Raw genomic sequence first — 25,511 nt, 5'->3', positions numbered from 1 at the left:
ACTGTTAGGTTTGATGGAGCAATTGAGTTGATACCCTTCCCCCAGGAACTGGCTTTTCAGGTCATTTCACTATGGACATTCTCTTTGCTGAGACCACTTTACACTTGCAGTGACCACATGCCATTCTCTCCCCTGGGGGTATGCATAAAGAAGTCTCCACCCAGAAAAATCCTGCCAAAGGTCCTTTAAAAGCCGCTGACTCCCTTCACTGGGTGCTGGAGCCATCCAGGCTCAGCCACCTGGTATGCGGATGATCAAATAAATTCGTAATCCCTCACCACTCTGGCCTCGTGCATTCCTCCTTCGGAGACCTAACACTAGCCACTGAGCCAAACCGGCTCTAGCCAGAGCAGGTATTTTTAACTGACAAAGCTTTCCTAAGCAATACTGTTCCTAAAAGCATATAAAAAATTATTTACCAGCATCTCAAAAATTTCCAAGGAAGAACTGAAAAACAAAATGTTTCCCAACATTAAACGAAGCAAACACCACAGAGCTTCCGCTAGGCCACATTTGGTTAAATATAAAAAGTGAAATGACTTACACTTTTGTACAATATACTAATGAAACAGGCCATTTTGAACACTTATGAATGCCAGATTAATAAAGCAAACTCCTGGATGTTATCTATTCAACAGCTATCATCAATTCTAAAGTTAGCTTTCAACATATGACACTTTCTAGGGCTTAGGTCATTTAGCTATGTCAATCTGCATACACCAGCTGGTTGCTTAACAGATAAACAAAGCACCAAGTCCCAAACTTGCTGATTCCTTTCCTGCCTCTTTTTTCTCGACGTCAATCATGTTCATTATCCCTCCTTTAAGACCAGTCTCTAACCCAGTCATGGCGAACCTTTTGAGCTCGGCGTGTCAGCATTTTGAAAAACCCTAACTTAACTCTGGTGCCGTGTCACATATAGAAATTTTTTGATATTTGCAACCATAGTAAAACAAAGACTTATATTTTTGATATTTATTTTATATATTTAAATACCATTTAACAAAGAAAAATCAACAAAAAAAAAATGAGTTCGCATGTCACCCCTGACATGTGTGTCACCTTTGACACATGTGTCATAGCTTCGCCATCACTGCTAACCCTTTCAGAGGACTTTGTAGCTTAATCCCCACACCCCATATATACTTCTGCACTTTGTATAGTCCACATTAAATTATCCCACCTGTGTCTAAGGTGTGTCATAATTACCTTCTTGCTTCTTGCATCCGACCCCAACAAGACAATAGGTCTGCTGAGAAAGGAACTAAGACTTTGTACTACTCCAGAAGGCCTGAAACTAGGGGCTCAAAAAATGCTTACCAAATGGGAAAACCAGGGTATTATCTTATGGCCTACTTCATAACTCATCTTTTGTTTTCACATTTAGTATATTCATAGACATGGTAAAGCGATGGAAAACCAATAGTTTTTCATCAAGTTAACTACTTTTGAAATGTTCAGGAGAAAAGACATTTAAATCCCAATTCTTTGTTTTTTAATGTCCCAGCAATTGGTTTTAAAAACAATCCTTAATATTAAAAATACTTTAGAAAACAGAAGCTGAAAAGGCTCTGCAGTGTGTTAGCAATCTGAATGATAACAACAAATTGATTTGAGTAGCAGAAATTGAAATACGACACCTAGAGCAGCATTTAAATCTGAATGTGTATAAACATCTATATCTTTCTGTCTGAACAAAATCAACTTCAAGCTCATTTAAAAATATTCTGTCTGAAAAACCTGCACACAATCTAGTTAATGCATATTTTTTGGAACTGAGCATATAATAAGGACAACTTATCATTTTCATATACAAATAAACACAGTTCATCTTTTACGACCAAGATCTGAAGAAACTACAACATTTAAAAAAGAATAAATGCATAGTTTCTGCTTTTTAAATGACTTGGGCTGTTAAGAGTCTGGATATATAGTTTGTAATACTGTATGCTGTTTCCATACAGTATGAGGCTTCAAGTTCAAATCATAAATCTTTTCCCAATGTTAACTGAAACAAAACCAATTTTTGAGCATTTGTTTAAAAGGTACAAGGCAAGCATTTTAGACTGATTTCAATAAAAAAATCCTTTGTTTAGCAAATACAATTACTATGGTTGGTAGTTATACTAGTAACCTAAAAATAAAACAAGTAATTTCTGATTTCATTGAATAAATCACTACAAATACGATTTGTATCTACCATAACGGAGTCTAAAATTTAAAAATAAAGTACTTTTCTCCAAGGGAATAAAAAGTAAGCATCTGAAACAATAGATCTATAAATAAGATTAAATAATATGCGTTATCAACAAGAAATAAGCAATAACTGCTATAAAATGTAAACCAAAAGCCAAGAATCTTAAATACCCAATACTGGGGACACTGTAGCTTATTGATCTACAGTCAGATCTTTTGGACAGATGTTGAAGCAGAAATATAAAATAATGTTATTGCATTCCTACCAGCAAAGAGAATACTAAATTAGTTCAAAAAATATTTTCTGACAAAATAATAAATGCATCCCCTCCCGCTGCAACAAAGGATCTTTTCTAAAAAAAGGTGTGTGTGGGGGTGTATCAACGCCATAAATAAATAATGCAAAACAGATACCTCCGGCCTCTTTGATGCTGCACAGCTTGACAAGCTGTTTGCATGAAAATAATTCCCTTTAATTCAGGAAACTCCAGGATCTCGAGGTAATCTTGAACAACTTTCCAATCGGGGATCATGTAATGAGTCACATCACCAGACAAGAGTTTCCCCTCTGAAACATAATTCAAAAGGTAAGAGATTAGACAACACTTGCAAACCTGGTTTATTACTATTTCAATGTCATGGTGCCCCTCCTGTGCAAAATAACTTCCAACCTTAACTACGCTGTGAAGTTTTTAAAGGACAAGACAAATGTGCTTTGGTAGAGGCCCAACATTCAGGTAAATTCAGCACCTTCATTTTTCTGAAGCGGTGATAAATAAAAGTTCAGTGTAGTTTACAGTGTTGCCAGTGGAGGAGGGGATAACTGATTTATTTTTTAATTTTAAAAAGGGCACATCTTTAACACAACCTGAATATTTGTGTGAACTCGGGAGAACCTCACATTTAAACGAGGCACTCAAACATGTACATGTTAGCCACTTGTTTCTGTCCAGCAGTTCCAAGCCGGTGCTGGCTCGTTTGTGAACATGCGCAGAAGTCTCCACGGTCCAGAAAAGATGCTCAGGGCAAGCGAGGGCGGTGGCAGGGTGCCCGCCCAGACCGAGTCAGGGAGCTGGGGAGCCAAGCGGTAACCGAAATGTTCACCTTAACCATCAATTCCCAATCAAGCTAAGGATTCCAAATAGTCGTTGAAAAGGCCCAGGACGCTCATCTCCCCCAGAGGGAAGGGGACCCGCAAGTAACCTGCTGCGCCCAATGGGCCAGTGCGGGAAGGTCTAGTGCACTGCGGTCCCCAGTCCAACTCCGCCCTGACCTTCCCGTTCACCGGGGCGCACATCGTTCACTAACCCCAGGTGAAGAGGGCGCTCTCTCCCCTGGATAAACGCCCGAGGCATCGGTGCTGGGGCCAGAGGACGTGTAGGGAGCGAAGAAAAGAGCGGCGGCAGGGCCCGCGCCCAGGCCACGGGTTCGCGTCCCGCCCGTCGCCGAGGGGCCCACAACTCAGGGCTCCCCGGTTCACCGCCTGCGCCCCTGGGGGCAGCCAGGCCCGGCTCCCGCGCTCAGGTCTCCCGGGGGCCCAGTCCCCAGGCTTCGGGGCCGGGAGGCTGCTGCTCTGGGCCCTCCATTTCCTGGGCGCAGCAGCCGGGAGTCCTACGCGGAGCGCCCCCCAAGCAGCGCGCCCCGCGTCTCCGCGTCTCGGGGCCGCCGCTCCCAGCTCCCGACGCGCAGTCCGGACGCAGGGGAGGCCGGAGCGGCGGGGGGCCGGGAGGCCGGGGCGGCGGGAGGCCGGGAGGCCGGGAGGCCGGGAGGCCGGGGCCTGGACTCGGCGCGTCCCCGGCCTCGCGCTCCGCCTCCAGCCGCGTCCTTCCGCCGCCCGGGACGCACGACTCCGCCTCGCCGCCCCCGCGCCCTCCCGGCCTCGGCTCCCCTCGCTCCCGCCCGGCCGCCCTCGGTCCCGTCCGGCCCGGGCCCCTCGCTCCCGGCCTCGCTCTCCGCGTTCGCCCCGCCGCCCGCCTCCGCCGGGCTGACCGTTGCGGCAGGCGGCGGGCTGCGGGCACAGCGGGCTGTTGCAGGGCACGCTGGGCCGCAGGTAGTGCTCCCGCACGATGCGCAGCGTCCGGCCCTGGAAGGTCCTCAGGAGCAGCACCTTCTCCCGCTTCTGCAGCATGGCGGCGGCGCGGCCCAGCTCCGGGCCCAGCTCCCGGCCCCGGGGCCGCCTCGAGCAAAGCGGCGGGCGCGGCGGGGCCGGAGGCGAGGCCGCGGCTTCGGGCCCGCCCCCTCGGCCGGCGGCCTGGCCCGGGGTGGAGGTTGGGGGGTGCTCCTGGCCGGCTCCGCCTGCCCCCCACCCCCCTCCCCGCCTCAGTTTCTCCCTCCCCTCAATTGCCTGGGAGCAGGAAGGTGGCGGAGGGGCAAGCAGAGGCTTAAGGGAAGATAATCTATGGAAGCTGCCCTAAGGTCTTGTGAAGAAACACTTGCTACAACTACAGAGGATGATTCTACTTTGTGTCTACCCCTCCCCGGTCCAGATGGGAATGAGCAGCCATATTAATAAGGGTAATTATTACTGTGTTCTTGCTGTCCCTGAAAGAGCTAAAAGAATCAGCAAATAAGCCAGGAACCCTGCCAGCCCGTTCCAAACCCCCCCCCCTTCAAAAAATTGTATTTATTTTTAATTCCATGTATTTTTAATCCATATAAAAATGGAAACAATGCAGAGGAAATGGAAACCAAGCCCGTCCCTTGAGGTGTAGACATGTCTCTTTAACCCCCATGTCGTAGCATTTGCAGCCTCTGGCAAAGGAAGTTTCCTTTAAACTTGGTGGAGACTCACGCAGTTTCTTGTGCGATCACACAGCCTTAGTTGGATAGAAGCCACTGTTCGTTCAAGCTCTCAACAAAGACTTCTGAGCTGCACCAGAAGCATTACATATAATTGTCACGTTTAATTTCCGCAAGTCAGGGGAGTCCGGCATTATCATCCCCATTTTACAGGCGATGACACAAGATTATTAGGGAGGTTAAGTGGCCAAAGTTACCCAGTTATTAAGCGGAGGAATCAACATTCAAGCCAAAGCAGGCTCTTCACTAACTACTGTGCTATTCACAGATGAATAAAATGCAGCTCTTGTGTCTAAGGAGCTTATAGTCTGCTTGTTGAGCTCTAGTTCAGGCAGTTCGACCAGCTGGCTGGGAACATCGGAGTTTCCTGTTATGCTGAAGGAAGCAGAACTAGGGTGTCCTGTTGGATCACTTACTTTTATTCTAGGGGGACGTAGTAAAAAAGAGTCATAGTCCCTCACTCATTGTGTTTTTATGCCAAGGTATCTGCAATATGGGATAATGTGAGGGAGATCTGAGGTGGAATTTCACAAGTTAGGAAAACATTATAGGGCTGGTCCATAGGCCAGAACACTAGGAGGCCCCATAAAGCAACCCGCAGTGCAGGAGACCCCCCCTAATTCAGGAGGCCAGTTCTGAGATCCCAGAGGATGGCACATTTGTCCTCCACATAAGTGCTTCCTACTGCTGCCCGCAGTACCCTCCAAAGCTCTCCCATTTTCATTTTTCTCTTACTTCTAATTCTATGTTCTTAACATCTCTCCTTGGCATTTTGTAGCTTTAAGCTTTCTCTAAATTGTAACTAATGATCTTTTGAGGAAGAGAGTGTATCTGGCAGCTGTACTGAAAGCTGATTTTATCAGTATTTAAAATAATCCATAGCTCATCAAGCTTTTTTTTTTTTTTTTTTTGCTTGCATTGAGGCAATGATGTATAAATTATGTTCTTTTTAAAAAATATATATATTTTTTAAATTTATTTTTTAGAGATTGGAAGGTTGAGAGGATCACCAATTGGCTGCCTCCCTGCTCACCCCCTAGTGTGTGTGTGTGTGTGTGTGTGTGTGTGTGTGTGTGTGTGAAATCCAACCTGCAACCTGTGTATGTGCCCTGACCAGGAATCAAACCTGCTGCTCCCTTTTGGTGTATGGGACAATGCTCCAACCAACTGAGCCACACCAGCCAGGGCTAACTTATATTCTTAAAAGCATGGCCCCTTAGTTCTTGGAAGTGATGACCTAAAATGGACAAGCATCTGATTCACAGACCATCTGATTCCTCTTGCCTGAAAAAAAAGAGGTTTCTATGTCAGAATAAACTAGGCTATGCTGCAGTAATACACAACTTCAAAATCCCAGTGACTTAAAAAAGCCAAGATGTTGCACGGGTGACTAGAAGCTCCACTCTGTTGTCCTTCACCAGAAGCTAGACCGATGGAGGCCAGTCCTCTCTGGAATACTGTTTGGTATTCTTTGCCAGAGGGAAAAGAGCCCTTTGGAGAGTCTTCCCCCAGCAATTAAAAGCTCAGACAGGAAGTGATACACGTTCCTTCTGCCTGTTGGCTGGAATGAGTCACATGACCACACACCCAAAAGCAGAGCACAGAAACCCTTTGGTGAGCAGCAGTAGTGGCTGAGTGTCCCCAACTCACACCCTTTTGTCAGTCTGTTCTGCCATCACCTTAACCGTTGTGCCTGTGACTACTCCAGCTCAGCCCCACTATCCAGTGTCTGCTTCAGTATTCTACTGCTCACCTCTTTTTATATCCTCACCCCTCTCCTCAATAGCAAATGACCCAAGCATAAGTCACCATATCATCTTTAATCCTTATTACAGTCCTTCAAGGTGAATATGTGTTTTGTGTGTGTGTGACAGAGACTGGCTCTCATGTTCAGCAAATCCATGCCCTCTTCTCTGGGCACACAGATGAACCACATTTCCCATCTTCCTTTGCACATAGATAGGTGTGGCCACAGAATGTTATGGCACCATTTCCAGGACTGGCCCATAAACACCTCTCATGAATGCTCCTCTTTCCTGTTCTACCAGCTAGATGCTGGAAGCTCACGGGATCTTGGAAGCCAGCATTGAAGACAGCAAGCCCCCTCCTGTCCCCGTCAACATGGGTCTCAGAAGGACTGTGCAGAGCAGAGCCCTGCTTCTCCCACCCAAGAGCATCCACAGAAGATTAATGTAAGGAGAAATAAACTTTTGTCATAGCAGCCAGCATTACCCTAGCTAATACACACCTATTTACAAAGGAGAGTAAAGGCTTGAGAATTGACTATTTGTTTAAAGAAAACACACCCTTAGTAGATAGTAAATAGTCTTGATGAAGCTGCTCAAGGATGACAGCAGTTCTAAGTTGTGCAATCCTCTGGGACAGTGGTTCTCAACCTTCCTAATGCCCACGACCCTTTAATAAGGTTCCTCATGTTGTGGTGACCCCCAATCTTAAAATTATTTCCGTTGCTACTTCATAACTATAATTTTGCTACTGTTATGAATTGTAATGTAAATATCTGATATGCAGGATGTATTTTCATTGTTACAAATGGAACATAATTAAAGCATAGTGATTAATCATAAAAACAATATGTACTTATATATGTGTTTTCCGATGGTCTTAGGCGACCCCTGTGAAAGGGTCGTTTGACCCCCAAAGGGGTCGCGACCCACAGGTTGAGAACCGCTGCTCTAGGAGGTGGGAGAGCAGCTGTGGTCTTCCGTGCTCCGGTTTGGTGCCATGGCAGTGACACACGGGAAGGATGCTTGGTGGCTTGCCTCTCTTTTCAGTTTTTTCTTTCCCTGTCAATCTAAGTGCAGAGAGACAGCCTGGTGCCCAGATAGCAGAATGCTGTGACAGCTTTCAGCACTCTGTTGCTGATGGAAATCGCAGTGGTGGCCCGGCTTCCCTGGTGCATGACTGCAGCCCCTTTTCAGGCTGAGCCCCAGCATGCTTACACTGCAGGAGTCTGTAACATTTGCATGCCTTGTGCAGATGCACTCTGGGAGTGCAGACATCAGCAACCACTGGATTATAATCAAAAGGTCTCATCAAAAGGTTAGTCTACAGAGGGCAGGACATCTGTACAAAGGGCTAAGAGGACAAGGAGGTTAAATCTATAAAAGGCATTCTGGAAGCTGAGCTCCAAGGGCTAGAATGGATTACTGAAGCAGGCTTTGAAATATTCTGTCTTGACTTATCTGTTTAAAAGTACAATGATACAACATGCTTGTTGCGACACATTCCAACAATACTGAAGTATGCCAAGTAAAAACATTGATGTTCTGCTTGCATCCGAAGTCTACTTCTCCCAAGTAGTTTACCGTTGTTGATAGTTGGTATTCATCCTAGAATTTGCAACTTTTTGAACAGCTTGTCAATGTATGCAGTATCAGCTAATTACACCAACGTTTCTCAGGTGCCAGGCACTGTTCTAAGCACTTTTCTTATGTTTTTTCATTTGATCCTCAAAACAATGCCTTGACTGTGATACTGTTACCAACTACATTTTACAGAAGCACAGAAGGATTGAGGCACAAGTCACACATTCAGTGTGTGGCAAAGCTAGACTTAGACTCCGAAAAGTTTGGCTACAGAGCTCAGACGGTTGACTCAGTCATTACACTTTCAGCTAGTAAACAGTGAGTTACATGACGGAGCACATTCTATATGGTGGACCATGGGTGAACCCACTTATTTTAGGGTTAGAGACCTGGAAACAGTGCCATTCAAATACTGACCCCACTTTCTTTTCTTTTTTTCGGTTAATCCTCACCTGAGGATATTTTTTCCATTGATTTTTTTAGACAGTGGAAGGGAGGGGGAGAGACAGAGAGAGACATCGATGTGAGAAAGACAGATGTGAAAGAGACACATGTTGATCGGTTGCCTCCCTAACATGCCTGGACCAGGGCTGGGGATGAAGCCTGCAACCGAGGTAGATGCCCTTGACGGGAGTCAAACCTGGGACCTTTAAGTCCGAGGGTTGACGCTCTAATCACTGAGCCAAACCCGCTAGGGCAGTGGTTCTCAACCTGTGGGTCGCGACCCCTTTGGCGGTCGAACGACCCTTTCACAGGGGTCGCCTAAGACCATCCTGCATATCAGATATTTACATTACAATTCATAACAGTAGCAACATTACAGTCATGAAGTAGCAACGAAAATTATTTTATGGTTGGGTCACGACATGAGGAGCTGTTTTTAAAGGGCCAGAAGGTTGAGAACCACTGCGCTAGGGTGACCCTACTACTTTCCTAACTTCCATGAGCCTTAGTGATTTTGACTATAAAATACAGCTAGCAGGACAGATGTTGTTGGCCGTATTAACAAGTCAATGATTCTAAAGAGTCATGTATGTGTCTAAAATTATCCCATTTGTCTGAAGAATCAACTTACTTTCAGTTGTGTACTAGCTCAGCGGGAGAGCCATGGGAGGACAAAGGGCTGCTGAGGTTACTCTGCGACTTGTCTTAGGGATAATTTCATTTCATATGTGTTAAAGGCTCTTAAGCCTAGATTTTCACTTTCCCCAGCAGATACAGTGGCTCCCTTTTGGCTTTCTAAAGATGCTATGAATTCCCATAATCCACTTTGCAATGATTAATCTAAAATGTTCTGCTTAACTCTTTCTAATTTTTTTAAAGAGAAAATTATTTTGTACTTATCAATTTTATATCTCAGCAAGTTTGTTACTGTACTGTTAACCTACCAATAATTTTGTTCTTCTTCCACTAAGGGGCGCTGTTTATTGATATATGTAATTTTTTTTTTTTTTTTTGGTGGAGGGGAAGGGTTCTTCAGCTGAGCTCCTTTTTTGTGCTGGTATCTGAGTAGCTGAAACTTGGCCTTTTGCATACTACCATTAAAATACATCCAATTAGTTGAGACAAACAAATCTCAGTAATAACAAAAGGAAAAAAACCGTTAGTATTAAACAATACATTTATCCAGGAGCTTAAAGGTTCAGATGCTCCAAAATTAATTAGAAACTAAGCTTCATTGATTAATACAGAAAATAAAAATACTTTAAATCTTGAGTAAGACTAGAAGAAAATTCAGTTATATGGATAGCCACTTATAATTCAAAAATAGAAGCATTACTATTTGTCATTTAATTTTTTCATATTGATCTTATTTGATGAAATTAAATTTTCATTTATCTTGTAGGATTATCATTACCAGTGGAATATTAGCCATGATATATTAGTTATTTTATTGGGTGAATGTATTAGAAGGAGGTTTCCTGTTTATTTGCTATATTCTTACTGCATATGTTTAAATTTGGGAAAGTGAATTCCATTTTATGTCTTATAAAGATAGACTATGCATTATAAAACCTTATAATTACAATAGAAAAGTTGTGAAAGTGGCATAAAGAATAAGGCGTGCTTAACAATGATCCTAACTTCTAGAAAACCTTCTAGGTTTTGGATAAACAAAGTATTAAACTTTTCAATTTAACTTATTTAATAAGTAAAAGGCGTATTAAACGACACTTTTGTATTTGGTTTCAAAGGAAGAAGAATGAGGGATGAGGGCTAAAAGTTAAAGTTACATTTATACTTAACTTTCTTTATATTTTAGGCAACAGTAAGAACGTTATATCTGCTTGTAATAGATTTCTATTGCTGCATAACAAGTGACTGCAGACGTAGCAGCTTAAAACACACTCATTTATTATCTCAGTTCCCGTAGGCCAGAAGTCTGGGCATGGCCACATTAGGTTTTCTCCTCAGGGTCTCTCAAGACTGAAATCGAGGTGTTGGCTGGGCTGATCCCTTTATGGAACTTGGGGTCTTCTTTAAAGCTCACGGGGTTGTTGGCAAAATTTAGTTCCTTGCAGTTGAAGGACTGAGGCCCCTGTTCTCTTGCTGGCTGTCAGGCAGGGCAGCTCTAAGCTCCAGAGGCCCCTGCAGTTCCTTGCCATGTGGCCCCTCCACATGCCTTCTCACGCTTTCCCCAGGAAAACCCAGTCCCTTTAAGGGCTCACCTGATTAGGTCAGGACCACTGAGGATAATCTTCTATTTTAAGGTCAACCGATTTGGCAATTTAATTGCATCTGTAAAATCCCTTCACAGCAGCATCTAGATTAGTGCTTGAATAACCTGGAGATGGTATGTGTATGCCAGGGCACAGGAATCTTGGGAGCCATCTCAGAATCCTGCTTACCTCTTTAGTCCATTCAGGCTGTTCTAACGAAATACCATAGTCTGGGTGGCTTATAAACAACAGAAATTTATTTCTCACGGTTCTGGAGGCTGGAAGTCTGAGATCGGGGGGCAGCATGGCTGCATGAGGGCCCTTTTCTAGGTTGCAGATTTCTTGTTTATCCTCATATGGCAGAGGGGCTCTGGATCTTTTTGGTTTCTTTCTTTTTTTTTTTTTTAAGGCACCAATCCTATTCATGAGGGTTCCACCCTCATGACCTAAGCATATCTCAAAGACCCTACTAATACAATCATCTTGGGAGGTTAGGGTTTCAACATGAGTTTGGGGGAACACAAACATTCAGACCATAGCACTACCGTAATAATTTATAATAAACAGTTTCTCTCAATAAATTATATTTAAAACTATGGTATTTAGTAAGTATCTGAGAACAGCAGAAGTGATGTTCTTAAAAAGAAATGAGAGACCTAAGCCAGTAATCCAGAGGCTATAGCAAACGTAAATGAGTGATAGATTTATGCTGCCTTAGTTCAAGCTAAGGGGGAGAAAACTGCACCAATACAAACCCACATTCTATTAACCTTAAGTAGCAATGATTTACACCGGGCCCAGATTCACTTAGGAATCACTGCATAGAGTCCAGCCGCTTTGCTAACACAGGATCAGCTTGGAGAGGGCTGTGTGTCTGGGGGTCTTGTGGGTAAAAACCATCTTTTGTTTTAACCCTCAGTTCCTACCTAAGAGGAGTGATGCTGAGTCCCCCAGATTAGAATCCTTTCTCAAAACCCCACTGTGACAGGTGATAGAAAGCCTGGCATTTTTTGAAGATTTGAATTTTAAATATAAAATTTAAAAAGGATGTCATCATCAGAGACATCCTTCATTGGGTGGCTAACCTGGGAGACTGGTTAGCTGCTGGTATTTGCTGCCCACCTCCCATACAGAATTGTGATGGGGTCAGAGCTGTGATTAAGGAACCTTCTCTGATTGGTGTGTTTGGTTGGGGAAAAGCAGGAGGGGTTTTTTTACATTTTTTTCTATTATACCTGACATTTTAACATTTAAAAATATTCTTTTGCCCAGGAGAGAAAAGGCCTGGATTTTTGATATCTTTCATTGAAGCAATGAGACTCTTGTTATGTTTGCCACTTTAGCCTTCAAGGTCTTATCTTTTTTGACTTGGAGAACTGAAGGCATTTTGATCCTCTTCCAGTTCTACAAATATTGTTTTTTAATAAGCTTGAGGCATGCCCTAGCCAGTTTGGCTCAGTGGGTAGAGCGTCGGCCTGCGGACCGAAGGGTCCCGGGTTTGATTCTGGCCAAGGGCACGTACCTTGGTTGCAGGCTCCTCCCCAGCCCAGGCCCTGGTCTGGGTGCGTGTAGGAGGCAACCAATCAATGTGTTTCTCTCACATCGATGTTTCTCTCTGTCTTTCCCTCTCTCTTCCACTCTCTCTCTAAAAAAGGAAGGAAGGAAGGAAGGAAGGGAGGAAGGAAGGAAGGAAGGAAGGAGCTCAAGGCATCGCTGTTGAGAAAGAAAGAAAGAAAGAAAGAGAGAGAGAGAGAGAGAGAGAGAGAGAGAGAAGAAAGAAAGAAAGAAAGAGAAAGAAAGAAAGAAAGAAAGAAAGAAAGAAAGAAAGAAAGAAAGAAAAGAAAAGAAAGAAAGAAGCTCAAGGCATCACTGTTGATCAGAGAAAAGCATTATCTCCCTCCTTAAAGTGAAGAGCACCTGCCAGTCTCCCTATCCAGAAGCAAGAGAGAGGAAGAGCTGTTTATTGAACCCACAGAGCACCATTATTTCAAAAGTACAGAAAATAGAGAATGACATTAAACCCATTGCTTCATTGATCGATACAGAATATAGAGATATTTATAGACTTAAAAGCAAGGCCATGGACCCACTTACCCACCAAACATATTTATCTATTCATGACTAGTGTGATATTTGTGACATTGAAAAGGTGTTGCATTTCCTTTAGCATTATATTCATCATCTTAGTGAAAATGTAGAAAGGATAAATGATTAAACAGGAAGTAAAGTGTATTGCTAATCAGATGGTTGATTAATAATGAGCAGGCTATAATAAACCATACTTTTCTTTTACGAGCCACTTGTTTTAGGCTTTCTTCAATTTTAGAAGAATAGGAGGTATACATATTTATATGTATATGGATGGATACATCATATATATGATATATACATCAGATATATGTAAAATCAGTAATGATTGGCTGGGTTATGCTACAGTAACAAGTAGCCCTCAAATCTCAGTGGTTTAAAAGAAAAAAGGCTTACTTCTGGCTCACATCATATGTCCCTCTGCTCTGTGTCATCCTTACCAAGAGACCTAGCCTGATCTCTGCCATGCTTCTGCAATTGCTTGGCAGGGGACAGGAATGAGACAAATTGTATACTTGCTCTTAAAGCTTCCATGACACCAGTGACTTCTGTTCACATATCAGTAGCCAAAGCAGGTCACTTGGGCACATCCAATTACTAGTGTAGACAGCCAGAAATATTTGGTGAACAGAACTAATCACACACACACACACACACACACACACACACACACTTTAATGTGTAGATTGAAACGGGGGAAATAACTTCAGTTGCTGAAGAAAATCAACTTTGACTTATCATTGTAATATTGTTACATCAGGAAGTTTAGAATTAGTAAAAGCAATGGCTTAGGCTGTGTTCATAGAATATACCACAGCCAGTGAGAAGGATAAGGCAGATATTTGTGTACATTCATGCAAATAATCCCTAGAAATATTGAATTTTTTAAAAAGCAAGTAGCAGAATATCATGATCTCATTTATTTTAAAAGATACAAAATACATAAATATGTTTATATGCATATGTATGTGTCAGGTGCATAGGAAAAAGCCTAGACAGCTGATTACTAAACAGTTACTATTCATGGGGAATATGGAGGGATTTGTATGGCACATAGGAGATTATAATCCTTTTTACTTTACATAATCCTGTATTGTTTGAATTAATTACGACCATTTATGTATGTATTGTATTAGTTTCCTAGGGCTGATGTAACAAATTACCACACAACTGCTAAAACAGAAATTTACTCTTTCCCGGGGCTGGAGGCCAGAAGTCTGAGGTCGGCCACGTCCCTCCCTCTGGAGCAGGGGTCCTCAAACTTTTTAAACAGGGGGCCAGTTCACTGTCCCTCAGACCGTTGGAGGGCCGGACTATAGTTAAAAAAAACACAAAAAAACTATGAACAAATTTCTATGCACACTGCACATATCTTATTTTGAAGTAAAAAAACAAAACGGGAACAAATACAGTATTTGTATTTGCATGTGGCCCGCGGGCCGTAGTTTGAGGACCCCTGCGAGGCTCTAGGGGAGAATCCTTTCCTTGCCTCTTCTAGCTGCTGGTGGCTGTGGCATTCCTTGACTTGTAGCCCCATCACTAATCCCTGCCTCCATGGTCACATTGTTTCCTACTTTTCTGTGTGTCCCCGCTGTGAATCTCTTATGAAGACATTTGTCATTGGATTGAGGCCCCGCCTGGATGATGCAGGGTGGCCTTCACATCTCCAGATCCTTAAGATTCTTTTTCCAAATAAGGTCTCACTGACAGGTTTGAGAGACTAGGACAAGGACATACATGTTTGGGGTGGTAGGGTGGGGGGTTGGAGGGCATCATTCAACCTACTACACTTGTGTAACCTGAAAAAATTAAAACAGAAACGATTGAAAACAATTAATCATTATTAATAGCGATTGCTTCTGGGAGGGAAACATTTCCAAATTTTCTATAGGGAACCTAATGTAACATTAATAATTAGAAAAAACAGACATACAAATATAGAGCAATAATAACCACCACAACAAAAGCAAAACATGGGCAGATCCTAACTTACACATACTCTATTAACAAGTGATCTTGACACTCAGAACAGAGTGGAAAGGTCATATCCTCAACTCAGTGATAGGGCCAGGTCGGGGCTTAGATTTAGGACAGGGGCCTTGTATCAGCCTCGGGTTCTTAGAGCACTAGATACATTAGCCTTCTCTCACATGCAAGGTAGAGCCTTCACCTGGGCCCAGTGCCTAGGAAGAGGCACCCACACTGCCAAAAGAGAGGAACTACTTCCCTGGTATTGACTTACAGAAATTAAATTGCTTTTCTTCCAAAGAAGCAACATTATTGAGCAGAGGTTGCAAGCATGGGCCAATTTTAGTCCACTGATGAGTCTTGTTTCATCTGCACTGTGTGTATAAAATTTTTTTCAAATTAGTTGCCAACTATTTTCACATAAAATTTTGGTTTTTGGCTTCTCCTGATCTGTTGCATTGGGTCTGCATTCTCCCATGGCAGCCACCCACTGGAGCTGGGGAGCAGCGCTCCCTTTAGATGAACAACACATGCGCAGCACAGCCCCTGTTATTTTCTATTTTCCTGACCTGACTCTCCTCATTTGCATTGCCTACCTGGCCACTATAGGCATTTGAGTTTGCAAATCCCTGATGAATAGAATAAAAAATCACTTTGTGATATTATGGTACAGTCCATTAGGGGTTAAGTAGGCTTGTGCACACCCTTGCTTCCAGGAAAAAAATGCATTCTAAGTTCCAAACAGCCAACAAATGAACCTGAAGCATGCAACCAGTTCATAAATTGGTGGCTCCTCTACAGTGATGTTTTATAGTCTGCCTAAACAAGTAATGGAAAATGCATATCCATATATGCACTCATATCAGAAATTCAATTCCACAGGCTATTTGGGAACGAAGTTTCAAAATTCGGCTGAGGATGATTATGTCGTCTGTCTGAGTTTGTGCAGACGGGCGTGTGTGCACCCACAGGAACATGAACATGTTTTCACTCCACTTGGGCCAGAACCTGTCCTCCTGACCCCAACTGAGGGATTACTATGTCATGAGCCAAAATTAGTCTCATCATTATTGGGTTGGAACCAGGACCGCTACAGAATTTTCTCATAGGGGTCTGCATTGACTCTTGTGCAGTGTTTCCAGTGAAATTCTTGAATTTTTAATTTGAGTTGAGCTGTGGAGGTGAGAGGAAGTGGGTTGTAGAGAGTGTCGCCTCAGCTGGGGCTGAAGCCTTTGGGAAGGCAGTCCTTTTCTGTGATTTCCAGAACAGATTGCTGACTTTCAAGATCTCTGTGTAGAAGAATGTTCTTAAGGTTTTCCCCTCCTAAATTAATACGTATTTAATGAGTACCTATTCTGTTCAGAGCACTAGGCTAGGGCACACACACAAAAAATGGACATGGATGGCGCTTTCAGTCTGATTAGGAAGACACAAAGAGGCAAACATTAAATAACAGCACAGTGTTATGTAAAACATGGAATGCCACAGGTAATGAGCCATGATTTGCCCAGTGGATGTTTATTTGGAAGTGTATTGCCAAATACACTTAGAGACTATAAATGTACAATTTATACCTTCAGGGAAGAGAAATATCATTTCAGGCCAGCGGATGGCCAAGCATTAAGTCTAAGCAGAACAGAAGGTGAAACACCAAGAAGACACGTGGCAGTGGAAAATGGTCCATGACAGAGAACTGGGTCAGAATTGTGGAGGATCTTGAATGACAGGATAACCAATCCTGGGCTTTGTTGCATAGGCAATGGGGAGTCCTGGAAAGTTTGCGATCAGAGGAATGGTATGATCTAAGTAGTGTATTGGAAGATCAATCTGGAGGTGATATCAGGATGATTTGGAACAAGAAGGAAATGAGAGCAGAAGGGACACTGGGAGGGAAGTTCCTGTAGAGAAGAAATGGCTTAACCTTGGAAAGGCACAGGAACTTGAAAAGAAGGGATAGATCGGGGACATAAGGACTTCGGGGTAGACAGGTTGTAATGAACAGGGCAGGAAGAGGAGCAGCAACATCATGGTGGAGGAATGACTCTAGGTTTGGGCTGGAAATTAGGATATCAGTGATACCTTTGGTAAAAGAGCCAAGTGTGGCAGGAGGTCCAGTGGGAGATGGCAGGAAGAGCAGATTGATTTGAGTCCTGCTTTGAGGCCTTGATGGGGCACCCAGAGATAGTGCTCTACATTTTCAGCTGATCTTTGCACATGGTCATCCCTTCTCTCACACTCCATGGGCTTAACACCAGTAAGTGGTTGCTGACCTGTTAGACCTGCAAGCCCCCCAAACCTCCTCCAGCTGGTGGTCAGTAGTCTCTGATCTATTAGACCACCCATCACACATCCTTGCCTAGTTGAGTGTTTTATAGTTGAACGACTTGAAAGATATGTAGTAGTTACTCTAGTCTATATCTCTGTCTTCAGGAAGCCCACACCTCTGAAATTCAACAAGCTTCTCTCTTTTTAAATCCTCACCTGAGGATATTTTTTTCCCATTGATTTTTTAGAGAGAGTGGAAAGGTGGAAAAGAAGGAGAGAGGGAACCATTGATAACATTGATGTGAGAGAGACACTTCGATTCGTTGCCTTTCACATGAGGCCCTTGTCCAACCAGGGCCAGGGGAAAAACCTGCCACCCAGGCACTTGTCCTTGACTGGGAATCAAACCCACCACCTTTTGGTGCGCAGGCCAATGCTCTAACGACTAAGCTACACCAGCCAGAGCTCAGCAAGCTCTTTTGACTATGCTTTCAGGGTTTACCACGCTCCACCACTGAAGTCCTTCCTTATGCTTATTTTACCTTGCTCAAATTGAGCTTGACTTTCACAATGGAGTTACAATGTGCCCCCCGCCCCCTTTCAACTAGTTCCCCTTGAGGTTTATGAGCTCATGTATGTATGGAGTAACTCTGTTAAAAGAAATGCCAGCAGCGATATTATTATGCTTCTATTGAATACTCATTAATTACTGCAATGCTTTTGTCAGAATTGGGGGAGGCAAAGAAGTTGGCACCCGACTCTTTGGGATTGTTGTTGAATGCAAAGACAAAAATCTCCAAATGAAGCCTGTACTTAGGTACAACAGAGGGTGCATTGTTTAACAGGATTCTGAGTAAACGCGTCCTTATTCCTTTTTATTTTTCCTATCCCTTTGTTTTCAGTTTTCCCCTGTCGGGCATCAAGTGCTTTTTCTCCGCCCTTTGTGTTCCTTTCACTTTGATCTGCATCTCCCTTTTTTGCCAAACACAACCAGTCTGCATTGATATTCATTCACCCCAAAATTACCCAGTCCATTTTGTGGTCGAAAGCTGAGACTGGTGACGGGTGCAACTTGGAATATATAAACATGACTCTTTTTCAGGGAGCATCTAAGATGCCAGTCTTAGCAGCCTCATTTTAAAAACTATTTATATTCACAAAAGTCTATAATAGCATTTTTATTGTGTATGTCTGTGAGTTGGGTGCTTTTTTCCCCCATGCCTGCTTCTTATTATCGCTCAACGCTGACTACAGCCTTAAATGATAATGAAAACAGAAGCACTCTTTTCAAGAGGCGATGACTGCTTTCCACGTCCTTCAGTGTGTATGTGCTCCCCTGCCTGAAGGGGCCGGGTTAGTGTTTAAACCATCCGCTCCGACTCAGTCAGAACCCAAGTCTATTTCCTCGCAGCGTTGACTCAGTCTTTTATTCTTCTGCAGAGAATAAATTGAATACCAGTGTGTGGGTGTCTTTCAGATGAGACCTTAGGGGCTCTCTGTGACCACTGGGGACATTGGAGTTCTTGTCCTGCTGTCCTTGGCCTGAGTTCCAGAACCTGGCTTGGCCCCAGATGTCACACACTCGCCTTTGAAGAGAGATGTTTGTTTGGGCCTTTCTTCCTTCAGGTGCTGCTGTTTCCTTGCTTCCATGATGTGACCTGCTGCTTTCACCCTCTCGTTTTCCCGTGCATTAAAAAGCACACCAAGCAACAAAAGAGTTTGCCTCAGAGTCAAAGGGCTACAAATATAAGCTTGTTATCTGTATTCCATTATTGTGAATAACTCACAACTCTATTGCCATGTGTATGATTGACTTGCAATTATGGGTTGTGTTTTACAGCAGCTCTGAATGGTATTCTCCCCTGGTTGTTCCTTAAGCCAAGCCTGGAACCCCTGGGTCACATGAGAAAGGGGGGATTTTTATAGACTCCACCCTATCGTTGTTGCTTTTCCCCCTCCAAGCCTTGATATTGGATCTGTAATTAGTGATGTAATAATAATACCTTCCATTTGCTATATTATAACTTTTCAAAAATGCTTCAGCACGCTCTGCCTCCTGGGAGCACGCCCACACCTCCCCTTCCTCCCTTCTCCCCCGAGGCGCCTTACCTTTACCTCTCTCTCTCCTAAGCCCCAGGGCTCTTCTTTTGCCTCCATAACTTGTTTCCTGAGCCCGTTTCTTCTACTGCTCACGTCTTCCTCCTCTGTGACTTCCTAAATAAACTTTATCTGATCAACAACAACAACACCCCAAAATGCTTTACATGTTCTGTGATGGACTCTCCAAAAATGCTTTTGGTACAGGGAATGCAGATCTTATGGCCTTATTTTATAAGGAAACAGACAAAGCAAGGCTAAATGACTTGCCTAAGTTCTTACAGCAAGTCTAAGATGGATCTGGAACTGAGACCAGATTTCCTGATTTCAAGGTGTGTGGTTTCTCCGGCCACTGCGTTTTATAACAAACGCAAGACAATTGCTTTTACATACAGGGTCGGGCAAAGTAGGTTTGCAGTTGTGAGTACATGAAAGAGTTTATTCTTGTATTATTATTTATTAATTACTGTATTATTTTTCCATATGAACAACTGTAAACCTATGTTTGCCCCACCCTATACAAGATTTCATTTGATTCCATGATGACCTTACAAGCTGGGTGAGCAGGTATTATTATTTATATCTTCCTGATCAGGAAGTAGAAGCCCAGAGAAAATGAGTTACCAAGATAATACGGTGATAAACAAAAGAGGTGGGATTTGACTCCAAGACTCCAAGCCCACTCTCTTGGCGACACTTTGCTAGCTGATTAATGACGACACCACTCATTTAGTTGCCTTGACCAAAAACTTAGACTCATCCTTGACTCCCTTTTTTTTTTTCTTACCCCATGTCTAAGCCATCAGCAAATCTTATTCCAAATCAAGCATTTCTCACCACCTCTACTGCTGTTATCCTGGTCTAAGCATTTGTCTTTCTCACCTGGATTCCTGCAGCGATTCTGTAAGGCTAGTCTCCAAAGATGGTCTCCAATGAGCCGGGCCTCCTGTGGTGATGCGGTTCTACAGTGTTGAATTTCAGCTGCTCTGTGAGTAGTTTAATTAGTAGAAGGTGGGTGATGTGATTCTGTGCAGTTCACGAAGGCTTTTGTACTTCTGAGAGCCCTGAGCCACCTCTAAGAAATCCAGTTACTCTTCTGGAGAGACTAAGTGAAGAGACCGCTTGGAGAGGCCATGTGAAGAGGGAGCGGCCCAGAGACTGCGTGGAGTGAGAGAGGCCCAGCAGTCAGTGCCCCAGCTCAACCCAGCCTCTTCACTGTCCCACGAAGGTGCCAGGTATGTGAGTGAGCTTCCTGGACATTTCAGCCAGTTGTACCCTCCCAGGACTACAGCCCAAACTGGTATCACATGGAGTAAAAGAACCACCCAGCTGAGCCCAGTTGACTCACAGAATCATGAGAGATAATGAAATGGTTGTTGTGTTCAGCCACTAGGTTTGGGGTTGGTTTGCTATGTAGCGATAGATAACTAACATCTAGGCTCCTTTGCTTTCAGTCTTACTTGCCACCAGTCTATTTTCCATACAGAATATATATCTTTTTAAATTGTGGTAAAAGAAAACTAACATAAACTCACCATCTTAACCATTTTTAAACCATTTTTAAGTGTACAGTCAGTAGTGTTACATCCATATTGTTGTACAATCTCCAGAACTCTTCTCATCTTGCAAAACAACTCCTCATATCCTCCTCCCTCCAGCTCCTGATAACCACTTTTCTTTCTGTTTCTAAGAATTTGACTCTCTAGGTTCCTTGTATAAATGGAATCGTACAATATTTGTTATGTTTTTGTTTTTTATAAAATATATTCTTAATGATTTCAGAGAGGAATGGAAAGGGAGAGAGAGATAGAAACATCAATAATGAGAGAGAATCATTGATTGACTGCCTCCTGCATACCCTCTATTGGGGACTGAGCCCAAAACCCAGACATGTGCCCTGACTGGGAGTCGAATCATGACTTCCTGGTTCATAGGTCAACACTCAACCACTGAGTCACACTGGCCAGGCATGATTTTTAATTTTTTGAGGGTCCTACATACACAGAAGATTTTCAAACAAATTTTGTCACTCCCTTCTCAAAACCTTCCATTGGCTTCTCATTACTTTTATAATAATATTCAAGACCCTGACTATGGCCTACAAGGAATCAATCCATGGCCACGTCACCAGTCTCATCTCCTGTCCCTTTTCCCCCTCCTCTGCTTTAGCCATTCTTAGCATCTTGATGCTCCTTGTCACACCAAGCATTGTCCTACTGCAGGGATTTTCTACTTGCCATTTTCTCTGCCTAAAATGCACTTCATTGGTAACTAGCATGGCTTAGACTGTTGCCTCATTCAAGTCTCAGTTCAAATGTCCCCTCCTTCTGAGATGCCTTCCCCCACCACCCAGTTTTAAAAAGTACCCTCATCCTCTCAATATCTTTATTTTTGATTTGTTATTTATCTCTACCTGATAAGTAGGGAATTTATATTAATGGCACACACATATAATACAGACTATGTGCCTGGCACACTAAATACATAAGTGATATAACTGATCTTAATAACAACCTTGTGAATTAGGTATCGTTATTATCTCCATTTTACAGATGAGAAAACTGAGACACCAGATGGTATACAACTTCCTGAAGGTTCTGCCGCTAGTAATTGACAGAAGCAGGATTGAACCACGGCAGTTGGGATCCAGAATCTACTATTATACTCATCTCATTATAGATGTGTATGTGTAAAATATGTATAAATCATGTATGTGCTTTTTTATTGTCTATCTATCCCGTTGGGTGTAAGCTCCATAAGGACAGGACATTGTTTTGTTTACTGTTCCCCACGCTTAGGACAATGTCTGGTACAATTAGATTTTCAATAAAAATGTATTGAATGAATGAATGAGTGAATGAATACATGGGTTATTTGCATACATATTTAAAAAAAATTTATTTCAGAGTGGAAGGGAGAGAGAGATAGAAACATCAATGATGAGAGAGAATCACTGATTGGCTGCCTCCTGCATGACCCCACTGGGGATGGATCTGGCAACCTGGGCATATGCCCTGACCAGGAATTGAACAGTGACCTCCTGGTTCATAGATCAACACTCAACCACTGAGCCACGCCATATATATATATATACTCTCAATTGCTCTCCATATTATTTTTTTCTGTCTACTTTTAAATTATGTAGGAGAGTCCTTCTAGCTACCCTTTTCGACCAGATTGTCATTGAAATGCAGGTCAAAAGAAAGGAAGACTGGTGTCTATTGAAGAGTGGCATCAAAGCATTAAAAGGTACCCTGGTGGCCCTAAAGACTTAATGCAGCTTTATAAAATGGCTAATTTATACACTGGGCTACTCCAGCTTACCCAGGTGCGCCTGGATTACATTATACAAAAAAGTAGATGGCACACAAATATAATAAGCAGTGGCTGGGCTCAGTTATGACCTTATTGTCACTGATAAAGACGAATCTCATAATTCACTGGTAGCAATGTCAGTCTTTTATCTTTCCCTGGACTCATGAAGATACAAGTCACATCCACGGTGCCTGTTCTGTGTGTGACAAGGAAACTCAGGCAGCCAATCGTTACAAAGGTGATTCATTCATTTGCATTCAGAAATCCTGTTGGTTAAAAAGCAATAAAAGTGTTGGGGGCTTTTTTCCCCATTCTATAAAAAGTGGCTCACTGATGAAATATATGCCTTCACTCATCTGGCAGACCTGCTATAAAAAATAACATTTGCAGTGGAAAGTGGGACTTTTGCTTGAGGAACTGATGTGTACATATAATATTTGTACATTTCTTAGATGGGCATGGACACTTGGCAATGCTTTCGGGTTCCAAAGTCTTGCAAAGATAAAATTTACTGCAGTGTGGTGGGTCTTGATGTTTAAAGTGTATGCAAGGAATTGTCAAGCAGGAGATTGCAGAATAAAGTGGTAAGACAAATGAAAGGACTGGAGCAGTAGGATGCTGACCTTCAGTGGAGTGTTAATTTGATTCACATGCCAGTCCTCAGGAAACACTGGCTTTCTTTCCTGCATGCTCCCTGCCTGTTCTAGCTCCATCTCGGCACTGGTTGTCTATGTCTGCTTCTGCCCTGAGTCTGTTCTTTAAGCCCTGACTTTGGCCACAGAGGCCAGTGTAGGGCCAAGCAACCCAGACAGGGGCCTGGAGCACCAAGCAGATCCAGAGACATGAAGTTGCTCAGGGAAAGGGAAGAGACAGCATCATGGGGCAGAGGGAGGGTGGAGTATTCCTGTGTTGCTGAAGGCTGGTTCACCCCGCTGGGGCAAAAACCAGTAGGGAGGCATAGGTGTTTATTTTCAAAGCAGGAGCTGCACCTTCATTGATGCTCTGCTGTGCTAAGTACAATGCTGGTGCAGATAAATGTTAATAGCAGCAGCCATCATGATGAGGACAATACTGATGAGGACAATAATAATGTGGTAACCTCACCGCTGGCATGCCCGTGGTTAAGAGATTTAACCACTTCTTGTATTTGATGTTAATGTACCAAGGCTAGGGTTCCTTGCCACTGATCCTGACACCCTGGTATTTTTCCTGTTCTTCCGTCTTGGACTGACTCCGGGACTGTAGAAAAGAGGTCCTGGAGACCAGAGCTTCCTGCGGAGTCATCTTCAGAACAGTCACTCTGAGAATGAGCACATGCCCCTCATGTGTCTTGTCTGCCAATCAGACCCCTCTGTCTACAGAGAGCCTTTTGAAAAACAAGAATGAAGCCTTCATTTTAATTGTTGTCTTTTTTGGTCCCATGTCAGGATTATGTCTTTTAAATAAGCTATACCAGAATTTCTTTTTTCTTATCTTGCACCTAATTAAGAACGGTGAGGGGATATCCTTTGGTCTTATTGTCTTATAATTTTAATTACACTGATCTTGGTTTAAAACGGGACCCATTTAAGTGCTGAAATGATATGTATTTTCAGTGAGATGTTTTCTTTTCCTTTCACGCCCCTTAGCAGAGGACACAGCTAAGAGATAGCCCTTCTCTGGGCACCAAACCTAACTAAGCTTGCCTTGCCCTGGATGAAGGGCGAGGAGCCTCCAGGGGCTCCAGCTCCTGCAGGAGAGAGCCCTGTAGCCTCAAGAGGACGGAGTCACATCATGGTGGGAAATAAGAGTTGGGATGTCAGCTCCCAGAAATGTCCCAGGGGATGCTGGAGGGGCTGCCTCCACAGGTGAATGATCTCCTGTGACTGTTCCCTGTCATTCCTAGCACCTGGCCTGGTCATGCTTAGAAGGACAGGCATCGAGCCATTTTCCTTTCTGTCCTCTTCCTTCTAGATTCTCATCTAGCTTGGCCTTTTGGAGTACTGCCACTCTCTAGAGACCATGTGATTCAGTGGTAAAGGATTATGAGCGCTGGTGCCAAGACCAAGGTTTGAATCCCAGCCTGGCCAATACTGGTGCTGCCATCTTGGGCAAATGATTTTCCCACTGAGCTTGGGGGGGTCTTCTCCCATAAAAGGGGATCATGATATCTACTTGGTGGGGTGGTTGAGAAAGATGCATATGATAATGAGTGCAAGAGAAGGATGCCTCTTGGCATGAGGTAGGCACTCCAGGAACATTTGTTGTCCCTTGTCATATATGTGTGGGAAAGTGCCTGAAAGTGTGGGCAGAGATTTGAAGGGCTGAATAATAAAGATAGTAATTCCTGAGTGTGTGAGCACGCGCGAGCTCGCGTGCACACACACACAGTCTATTTTGTCCTCTCTGCCTGTCCCCATCCCATCCATTTCTCATGCCCATTTCTGCTGCCTCCTTCTCCATGAGGTTTACTCTATTATTTCCTATGTGGATCCTGCCCAGCTCCTTTGTACTCATTGCTCAACCACACAACTTTATATTTTACTACAAACTGTCATGAGTTGTATGTGACGAACTTCTCTCTCTCTAATAAGGTGAGCTCCTTGGGAAGGGACTAAGTATGACTCTTTTTCCTGTGCCTTTGCAGCAGCCAGCATGCAGTGAATGTTTAATAAATGATTATTAAATGCAGAGCTATTACTAATCCTACCTGAGGGTAGAGACTGCATTTACATTATTTTTTGTATCTCCATTGCAGTTGGCCTAGTGCTAAGCATCTTAGATACTTGTAGGTACTCAGTAAACATTTGCCAGG

General features: G+C 43.3%; 1 protein-coding gene and 1 long non-coding RNA gene across 6 annotated transcripts in view; one reads left to right on the top strand and one right to left on the bottom strand.

The window, feature by feature from the left end:
- DIS3L (DIS3 like exosome 3'-5' exoribonuclease) overlaps positions 1–4,392 on the bottom strand; it is a 34,109-nt gene extending 29,717 nt beyond the window's left edge. The window contains exons 1-2 of one of the 5 annotated variants that reach the window (XM_036305486.1): positions 4,186–4,392; positions 2,611–2,764 (exon numbers count right to left, since the gene is read on the bottom strand). In XM_036305486.1, coding sequence (XP_036161379.1) covers positions 2,611–2,764; positions 4,186–4,324 — 293 coding nt within the window. In that variant the 5' untranslated portion in view covers positions 4,325–4,392. Of the gene's footprint in view, positions 1–2,610; positions 2,765–3,097; positions 3,116–3,504; positions 3,937–4,185 lie in introns of those variants that run through there. The other 4 variants (XM_036305454.1, XM_036305462.1, XM_036305470.1 and 1 more) reach the window with 4 other exon arrangements.
- On the top strand, positions 4,389–22,252 carry LOC118654189. The gene is made up of 3 exons (XR_004966985.1): positions 4,389–4,710; positions 7,044–7,187; positions 21,955–22,252. It is a non-coding gene; the product is annotated as an uncharacterized LOC118654189 (long non-coding RNA).
- The last annotated feature ends 3,259 nt before the right edge of the window (positions 22,253–25,511 follow it).

This window comes from Myotis myotis, unplaced genomic scaffold, assembly GCF_014108235.1.
Source record: "Myotis myotis isolate mMyoMyo1 unplaced genomic scaffold, mMyoMyo1.p scaffold_m19_p_1, whole genome shotgun sequence".
NCBI classification, from domain to species: Eukaryota; Metazoa; Chordata; class Mammalia; order Chiroptera; family Vespertilionidae; genus Myotis; species Myotis myotis.
The sequence above is the reverse complement of the archived record's forward strand: the minus strand, read 5'-3'. Positions and strand labels throughout refer to the sequence as shown.